Below are 9,648 nucleotides of genomic sequence, written 5' to 3'. Positions count from 1 at the left end.
GAGTCCCTCAAGTGAAGAAAGACCTGTCATTAAAGGCAGATAGTGGTTATGGTGTAGATGCTTTCAGCAGGTAAATACTGCTCATGAGAGGAAAAAAAGCATTGAAGCCTTGAAGATGCAGAAATTATGTCTGCTCCAGGAGACCCATGAGCTGCAACATCTGGAGACTGAGAAGGTTCTCAGAGAAGAGCTTCAGTGCTGTCTCTGGTCAGAAAGAGCAGTCAGGCACTGGCACAGGCTGCCCAGGGAAGTGGAGCCACCAAGCCTGCAGTCGTTTAAGGAAAGGGCAGATGTAGTGCTGTAGTGGGCAATGCTGGTGGCAGGTGGATGATTGGACTAGACAATCTTGGAAGTCTTTTCCAGCCCTAATATTCTACGATTCTATCACTACATGTTTCTCTAAGCATCTGTTTTCAGTTTCCATCAGAAACAGCACACAGGGAAACATGAATGCATCTGCCAGCTTGTGTTTGTCCTGGCAGGAGCGTGGAGCTGAAGCTGCTGGTACAACTACTGAAAAAAACTAACAATTGTTCTGATTTAGATACTGTCTGGAATGGGGCGAAATGTGCAGCAGACTGGCCTTCACCTGTGCATTATTGCTGTGCTGCTTCTTGGTGAAGGACAAGGGAGAGGTAAGGGGAGATTTTGAATAGGTCCACTGTGGGAGGTGTGTATACATGCTCTATTTTTTACGTGAAGACTCTAAGGAATGGAACATAAGATCTCACGGTTGCCCTTTTCTGGTTCCCGAGCAGTGGTACAGCTGGCTGGCAGTGCCAGACCTGGGAAGCCACGCTCATAGCAGACAAGCTGAGCAGCAGAAAGCACAGCAACTGCACAGAGTCTGCCCTAAGGTCTTACACTTGTCTCACACAGGGAAGTGCAGTACTAGAGAGGAAGAGTGTATTGTGAGGAAGGCATCACTAAAGGAAAGGCTAGCAAGCAGTGCATTTTAGATCTTGTTAGGTGATAACATGAATGCAGCTCCTGTCTACTTCTTCTGCAGATTTCCCTGGCAGCCTGAGCTGCCTGAATAACTACGTGACTACTGTGAGCTGTACGTGGGCACCTGAGGAGCCCGTGGGTGATGGACCTTTCCACCTGCATTTCACAAAGTAAGAGCTGCAAGCTGAGAGCTGCCTGTGGCTCTCCTAGCCCTGGCACGGGAAGGGCAGCACAGAGAGGCAGAGACAGTTCATGGCTGGGGGCTTTCCTTGCTTTGGACATTGCCAGTTCAGTCACCCAGCTGCTCTCTTCTCAGTCTTCCACAGCGTCAAGAAGTGCAGCAGAGCTCTTGCAGCTGTGTGGCATCCTGCAGACTCAGGGTGGTCTTCTGCTCCAGTATTATCTGCTAGCAAGGGCCTCTCAGTGCAGAAAGCCCTCCTGTTGTAGCCTTGACTCTCTGTCATTGGGAAACATGCAGGCTTTAGTAGCAGGTTTATTATGCAAGTAATTCTACATCTAAGATGAGAAATCTGGTGAATAATTTGTGATGTGATAGGATAATAAGCATTGTGTATGCTAATTTGAGATTAGCCTTTTTAGATTATGTAATAAAGTTATCTTGACTACCAGTAATTAATAAACTGTTAGCTGAGCGTAAGCTGCTCTGACATTTGATGCCTCACATTAAGTCAAAAATAGCGTAACTCTTAATGATACAGCATTTTAAAGCTGTAAAGCATTTAATCACATGACTTAAAAGAAACCTTCAGCCTTTCAATTTTTTTTAGCCTCTGGTCAAAGGGCCAAAATGCCAGCTGCCAGCTGACTGCCAGAGACAGCATGCAGGATCAGTACCACTGCACGATGCGCTTAGCAAGACAGATCTTGGAAACAGATGGTTACAGAGTCTCTCTCCAAGGCAACTTCTATGGAAGCAATCACACATACGTTACCTTTCAGGAGTACAGTCCTCGCCAGCACAGTAAGTGCAAACCAGGGCAGCTGTGGGCCGAGGCTATGTCTGGAATCTTTGGGAAGGATCTGATATACTTCCTGATTAAAAGGGTGTCTCAAAGCAGGTGAAAGTAATGGGAACAAGCCAGAGTGTATAGCCCTGCAGAGTACATTATCTGGGCTTTAGCAGTAGGGATGAAGTCCCAGTGTCTCTCCATTTTGACCTTTTCTGGACTTCAGAGAGTGTTTGCTCTTGAATACATTTTGATTGCATTTCTAGTCTGCATCCTGTTTGCTTGTGCTATGGATAATGTACCACGCGATTGTTTCCATGGTAGTTATTTGCTGTTTTGCCACAAAGAAATGAAGTCACAAAGAATCTAAGTTGTGGATCTCATTCTAGATCCCATGGCACAGTACTTCAGACAGATGGCATAGAGCTTGAAATCTCAAAGCCTCTGTATACCAGTGCCACACTGGAAGAGACTGTGACATCTCGAGTGGCTCTTTGCTGGCAGGAATATCCCCAGGGGATGAGATAGCATCCCTTTATGCAAGTTCCCTACCTGTTTTGACCTACTCCAAAAGCTAATTCAGTCTACTGTTGCACTTAGTATCACTAGAAGCAGCTTGGTCTTCCAAGACTTTGATCAGCCTAGGAACACGCATCTCCTTCTGCAGTTCTTCAGTCCCAAATATTGTGGAAAACCTCTCTCTCTATTTGCAGTAAAACTTGATCCACCTTTGAACATCCAGAGCAATGTTACTGCCAGCAAGTGTCAGATATGGTGGACTGTGCCTTCCTACCTCGATGAAATTCTCCAGTACCAGTTGCAGTACAAGGAGTACAGCTCGTCATGGGAGGTAACTGGATGGGCAACACACTGATACGGTACTGCTCTTCTTGGTGCAATGGCCTTGCCACTCAGCTCAGGGCCTTCTGGCAGCTGATTACTTTAAGATAGCCTTTCTGGTTTGCCACACAAAGATAAAGCGGTTTTATATAAAACACTGTGGAGATCAATAAATCTTCTTAATCCTGCATTCAGATATCAGTTGTCATCATGGAGGCCTTCTTCTTGCATCCAGGAACAGACAGTTTGGGGAAAAAGTAGTTATTAAAATATTCTCCCTTTGCCTCGTTAATAGAAACCTTTGTAATAACTTGCAGACTGCACAGAACAAGACACCATCCAGTTCACTACCACAAATAGAAATTGAAGGCACAGAATTTCACAGTGGCATCTCTTACGTTGCACGAGTCCGCTGCAAAGTTTCTGAAATTGAGGATTCATACCACAGTCAGTGGAGCGACTGGAGCCAGACAACAGTATTTCAAAGAGAAGGTAAAAACAATGTTGTTTTTGCCTTAATTTCATGGGTTGCTGTCGTTCTTTTGTTGTTGGGTTGTTGCACTGATTGTTTATTTGGAGATCTACCTTAAAATCTAGGCTTTTTTTTTTTTTTTTTTTTTTTGTGCATGTTCTTTTTATAGGTGCATCCGAACTGTCTGAAAACCTCTTTGATACCAGAACATTCGAGTTCTTGATCATTCCTCTGAGTTTTGGCACCCTACTCTATTTATTTTGGAACTGCAAGCTTTCTTCAAGGTACATTATGATACTTCATTAAGTTCTCCTTGATTTTCATAGCCCAAAGAGAAATTAAGTGTTTACATCTGTTTTGCTTTCTACTTTTGCTGCACAATCAGATTCTAACATGCTCAAGAGCTCTTTTGACAATCTCAGGACATGATGTAATCCTTGACTAATGACAATTAATCACCCCCTACTTAACAATTAAGGAGACTGAAACACCTTGGCACACAAGCTGGTCTCTTGGACTTTAAAAGATTTAAACCCATGGATACTTTGAGTTGTTTCATGTAGGTAAATCAGAAATGCAAGTGTACAGCAGTCCTGAAGGATGGTTAAAGTGGTACAAAGGTTAAGCTGTTAGTGACATACCTACTAGTAGTCAATACATATCAATCAACAGAATAATAAAAAATGTCAATATAGGCAAACTATAGAAATTAGTGCATGTAAAACCTTGGCTCAACCATACTCTTCTCTCTTTCATGCTGGTAACACAAAAACCTTTTCTGCCTTGATGTACACCTATTATGCTCCATATACATGTTGTTCTCAGAGAAACAGAATACTTGTCCATATGATAAAATATTTCTATGAGATAGACTAATAAATGAACAATGATATATGGCAGAACTTCTTTTCCTAAATCTGGTGAAACTAGCTCACTAAAATTCTGCTTGAAGAGGTAGTTTAGATCAAACAATGCTAAACAAATGCATAAGTAGTTCAGTGCATATAATGAGTAATAAACTAGTACTGATTTTGCAATATACAGCGTTCCTCAGAAACTTTTGAGAAGACTGGACTAGAAAAATTGAATGCATGTGCAAGAGACAAACAAAGGATGTCAGGAAACACATAAAATGAGCTTCTACTGCAGTCTTTCCAGCAGTAGTGTTGGGTTTTCATCTCATCAGTGTGCTATACCATCAAGACAATGCAGAACAATTTGATTTTAAAGTGTTGTTTTCTCACCTCAGGCCAAAAGTCCTCTCCTGTCTTAATATTCCCACACCAGCTGCTTTCTTTCAGCCACTCTATAATTTGCACAATGGGAATTTTAAGGTAAGATGTTCCATTGACTTCTTATGTTCTTCAGTTAAGGGGGGGGTTGATTTGTTTCTGGGACCAATTGTTTTACCTACCTGAGCAGTGCTACCAACACATGGCTTTGGTCTTCCTGGGAGTCCATGGTTTCCTAGTTTCCTTTCTCCGAATACTAACTACACCATCAGAACAGCTTCTGCCTCTGTAGAAATAAAATCCCTCCAGTAAATCATTCCTCATCCATCTACCATCTATCCTTTTTTCGCATCCACAGAATCTTTTATATATTTATATATTACCAATAACTGATGCCTTCAGCCTCCCCCTTGTTGAGCCAGATAACACTGGTATCCAAGTACATCATTCAAAGGTTGCTCTGGTTTAATAAATCAAGTTTCCCTCTCACACGGAAGCAAGTATTTTCTCTGTTAGCTTGAAACAGAGAGATCGAGGAAGCTGCAGTCTTTCCCAACCAGGCAGCTTCTCCCTTGTAGAAAATTAACATTGCTGCATTCTTCCAGTAAGTTCCCCCTCCACTTTCAGATATCTAAGGTACGTTTGAATGGTCTTCCTGTTGACCACTGTTGTTCCCTCCATATTGAGAGCCCTTCTGAAAACTAGCACTAAATCCAAGAGGAAAAAAGAACAGGGAAAAAAAAAAAGAAAAAAAAAAAAAGAAAAAACAGGGCGGATCTGTTTAACGAAAGCAGCAAAAGTCAAAAAGCATCAGTAGTGTATTTACCTTCTCTCATCTTCCATCTTCTGATATACATACTGAATATGAAAGATGCCTGATGACTTTGCAAAGCCAAAGGAATAGAAGAAGCATGTAGCATATTATGGAGGTGAGATCTCAAAAATTTATTATGAAATCTTCCCTCAGGAAAATTGAATGCTATCACTACTCCATAACTTACATTTCACCTATTAGATTTGCAATAAACCTCTGGATTATTGTGCCAAAGACATGTAGATGGAACAGTTAGTTTGAAAATTCCACCTCTGAGCAAATTGTCCTGAACTTACTGATCCTTTCACTAGGACTGGGTTGGACCCAATGAGGCTTGTAGCCAACTCAAAAGAGAAGAGGCAAGCAACTCAAACAAAATGACTGTAGATGAAGTTTCTGAGCTAAGCATCCAAGAACTGATTTCCCAAATTTCCTTGAAACCTATGGAGAGCACAAATTTGGCTGCCGAAGAAGAGATGATTGCCTTTGCCTCTGGTCCAAGCCAGCAGCATGTCCCCAGCAGATGTGTAAGAGGAGGAGAGATAGAAGTCAGGCCAGCAGTGCTGGTAACCCAAAACCATGCTAATGATACAACTGACCTGAAAATCTCTGAAAAAATTAAAGCCAACCTTGAGAGCTCTAGCGTGGGAAGGAGTTATCCCTCCCACTTACAGCCTGGACAGAGTGACTGTATTATGCTTCAGGAATCTTTGGAGGTGGCAAGTGTGTCATTCAGCAGTAGCGACTACTGCACCTTGTGTGATAGTGATACCACTGAAGGTTTGATTCCTGCTGAACTATTGAAGCTCTCTGATGGAAATGGTCTGGCCAAATGTGAGAATGATCAGAATGACCTTCCCTGAGGAATGCTGCCCACAAAGATATCTGTGTTGCCCTCTCATCTCCCAGTAGTGTCTTCACGAATGGCTTAAGTGGTGACTGTGCAGACAATTACAATTGTGTAACTACATCCGTTTTTAGACCAAGATTTTGGTCTGGCTTGATGCGGTGTTTCCAAATTTCAGACCTTCAGAATGAGAAGAATGCTTCCTAATATTGTCAAATCAGATGTATCTTAAATCTCTCATATGTACACAGCCCTTGCATATGAACATGTCTGCACAGAAACTGAACCAGTTTGATGAGGTCTTGTTTGCTTTAAGAAGGTATTCTAAACTCTTATTACTAGCAAAAGTGTAATGTGGAAAACTATAGTCAGATACAAACATAAGGAGCAGTAGGTCAGGCTATGGGGAGAATCTAAAACTTGAGATAGAGAAGCAAAAGCAAATAGAGAGATTGAATGTGGTGAGAAATGACAAAAATGAAAAGCCAAGAAAGATGCTGCCTTTGTCCATCAGGCAAGGACAGAAGACTACAGGAACTGAGTATGGAGATGATGACAGGCTCATGGTTAAAGGGCTGAAATGATATTGCATCATCAGATGAAACACTTACAACAATTTTGGCAGCTTCTGCTTTGATGCAGCCACTTAAAAACAAAACAAACAAAATGCAACAACAAAAGGAAAAGTGTAGAGAGGAAAAGTGCCACAGAAAAAGTTGCTTGTTGTAGCTAGATTAAAAAAAAATCTGATCTCACTTATGTCTTTGGAAAAGCTGAAGTCTAATTTTTAGTTAATGAATGAATATCCACATTTTATTTCTAGAGAAACAGCATATAAAAACCCAATTTGCTGTCTTTTCACTTTTTTCACTTTATTTTTTTTTGGCCATGTTTGAGACTTGTACTAGGTTAAGCTGCATTTTTCACAGCTTCTCCCAGAATTTCTGAACTGCTCCAAGTCCAATTTTTCCAGGAAAGTGTGATATACACCATGCCAGTGGGAGACAGAGAATTTTCGTTTAGTAAGGAGAAGTAACATGGGCTCTGGTCGAGCTTTTCATTTCCTGGGACTGCTGAGTGCATGCTATGACTATCACCAGCACCAGAACAAAGCCACCCGTCTTTTCCCCTTTCTTTCCTTAGTGTTGAGTTTTGGCAGAGGAAACAATGTCAGAAGGTATTTGGATGATGTTTGTACGCTACTAAGGAACTGAAAATATTTTATGACAAAGGATGTGTTTTATTTTGTAGATTTTTTTTTCCTTACCTGCTAAGCTGAATAAAGTAAAAGATCTGACACTGTGATTATTCAGAAGTAAATAAAGAAATTAATTTAAAAACGGTTTTTCAGAAGTTGGTGTTTGAGAGCTTTGGAAATAGCTTTAAGGCCAAAAATAAAAATAACCCAACAACCCAAGTCATGAAAATACCGATTATACAAATCATTAGTAAAAGTTGACATGAAAACATCATAGAAAAAGGAAAGAACTAAATGCCATCCTTATATTACGGACCAAATCAGAGCCAGTGCTGCTGTACCACCACCAGAAGAAAAAGAGATAAGAAGGATCCTGAGTAAAGACATGTTTTACAGCTAGTAAAGCCCAGGGGGACTTGCATGGTGAGCTATCCCACGGTGCCTAACATGTGGCCATGAGTATAGTTCTGCTGGCTGTCCACCCAGTATATCTCTGGTTCACAGTGTCACCTCTGGTTCATTGGTGTTCACAGTGATGAGCGTCAGATACTGTATCTCCATCAGATGTTTTCCTATGTAGTTATCTGCGTACTCATTTCAGGAAAGAGAGATGAGAGATCAGATTGTACGTTTCTCAAGAGCATAGGTGTCTAAAAGAGCAGCAAACGAATCACAAGCATTAAGATGTGACCTGTCATACTCAGGATGAATTCTCTTCACAGTATGGTTTCTGATACATTAAAGGACAATTAAACTGTCAAATACTGGAGTCTGATAGGTGAAACACGAAAAAAAAGTTGAAGCTGCAGGGCATAAGATCATTTATCTGCAAACTCTTACTGGAAAGAGCTGTGGAAGCAATCTTTTTCTCCTATGGCAGCCACTAGTCAATGACCAAATAAAGCCATAAATCTTTCCCTGGTTAAGTAAGCAGATGGGATGAAAGTAATTCCAGAGACAAGAGAAACAGTTTGCTCTTTTTAGTCCTTTTGTTAAATCTGATCAGTGTGTAAAGAAGGAGGACAGAGAATGTTGGTTACACTCAGCACACCACAATCTTACAGTTTACTCAGAGCACTGTCAAGTCTAGATCCGCAGCTCTGTCATTTCATCTTCCCGGTATTGCTGTCCTCCTGTGAGTCATAAATCTTGTGCTACAGAAATCTTTAACATCACAGATCTTTCCAGACCACTATAGCCCCTCAAGTCACCAAGCACCCTTCAGCAGAAGGTATGGTCCTTCACAGAGTCACCCACATTTTCACTCATGCGTACATTCTTCTAGCTAATAAAATCACCAAGAATTAAAAATAGTCATTTTAGTAGTAATTTAATCTAATCTACAGATCTGATCCTGGTAGGGGCACTGCTGCAATTCTGAAGAGAAAATCATTAATCAAGCATGGACATCTAAATGATTGGTTTTAAAGTGAGAACTGCAATGTTTGATGGGGCACATATTCATGTAATGGTGGTGGTAACTGGAAAAGAGGAGGTCTTCTTGTTATGCTAGAATGTGGATGCATGAAGCAGGAGAGGAGGGAAGGCTGCTTTTTTGTTTTTAACAACTTGCAAACCAGGGATCAAGTTGTAACATAAAACTGCAGACATTATGTGAAGGGCTGCCTGCACTGGGGTTTGCTGGCTTGCACCACTTCATCCTGGGCCAGCCCTGCCTCTTGCTGCTCCCACAGCTCTTGACCAATGCCTTTTTAGCAGCACCCACTCCAATCTGCCATTGCCCTCTGCTGGAAGAGTCCTGTTTTCACAGACTTCCAAGGTGTCCAGTAAGATTTTACACTCATTTCTGAAATGTTTTTTCCTGGTCTACCCTAATCTACTAAGTGAGTCCTATAATTAGAATCATAGAATAGTTTGGTTGAAAGGGACTTTTAAAGATTATTTCCAACCTCCTCTGCCATGGGCTGGGCGCATCTTCCACACGATTAAGTTGCTAAAACTGGAGTAGGTCTTTCCTAAGTTCCACCTCAAGTTAGAGGTCATGTTGCAGGCGAAGGTGAGCAGCCAGCACTGCTGAGGACTATAACTGTACTTGTATATGATGCTGTAAAATTACAAAGATGTTTCCTGAGTGGGGCTGTTGAGGTCATATAGTCTTCCAGAGTAGGAAGATATTTGTAACTTAGTTAGGCAAAAGCATAAGATCTTCACATCAAGGAAGGCTAGACATTATTGTATTTATTTAGTTATTTAGTAAATACAATGGTATCATGAAAATAAAAGAATTATAGAAACAGTGAATCATAGAATGTCTGGGGTTGGAAGAGATCTTACAGATCATCTAGTTCCAACCCCTGCTGTGGGCTGG

General features: G+C 41.3%; 1 protein-coding gene across 1 annotated transcript; it reads left to right on the top strand.

Annotated features, from left to right (window-relative positions):
* Nucleotides 1–556: 556 nt before the first annotated feature.
* On the top strand, nucleotides 557–6,137 carry LOC306952022 (interleukin-9 receptor-like; the record flags this gene model as incomplete). Its single annotated transcript, XM_079542654.1, has 8 exons — nucleotides 557–635; nucleotides 1,010–1,118; nucleotides 1,737–1,930; nucleotides 2,630–2,766; nucleotides 3,074–3,248; nucleotides 3,398–3,512; nucleotides 4,478–4,562; nucleotides 5,586–6,137. 8 exons carry the CDS (start codon nucleotides 557–559, stop codon nucleotides 6,135–6,137), a joined length of 1,446 nt encoding a protein of 481 aa, XP_079398780.1.
* Between the last annotated feature and the right edge of the window lie 3,511 nt (nucleotides 6,138–9,648).

Source organism: Tetrao urogallus (genome assembly GCF_951394365.1).
Source record: "Tetrao urogallus genome assembly, chromosome: 15".
In the NCBI taxonomy this organism is placed as follows: Eukaryota; Metazoa; Chordata; class Aves; order Galliformes; family Phasianidae; genus Tetrao; species Tetrao urogallus.
Note: the sequence above shows the minus strand (reverse complement) of the source record. Positions and strands in the feature narration are given on the sequence as shown.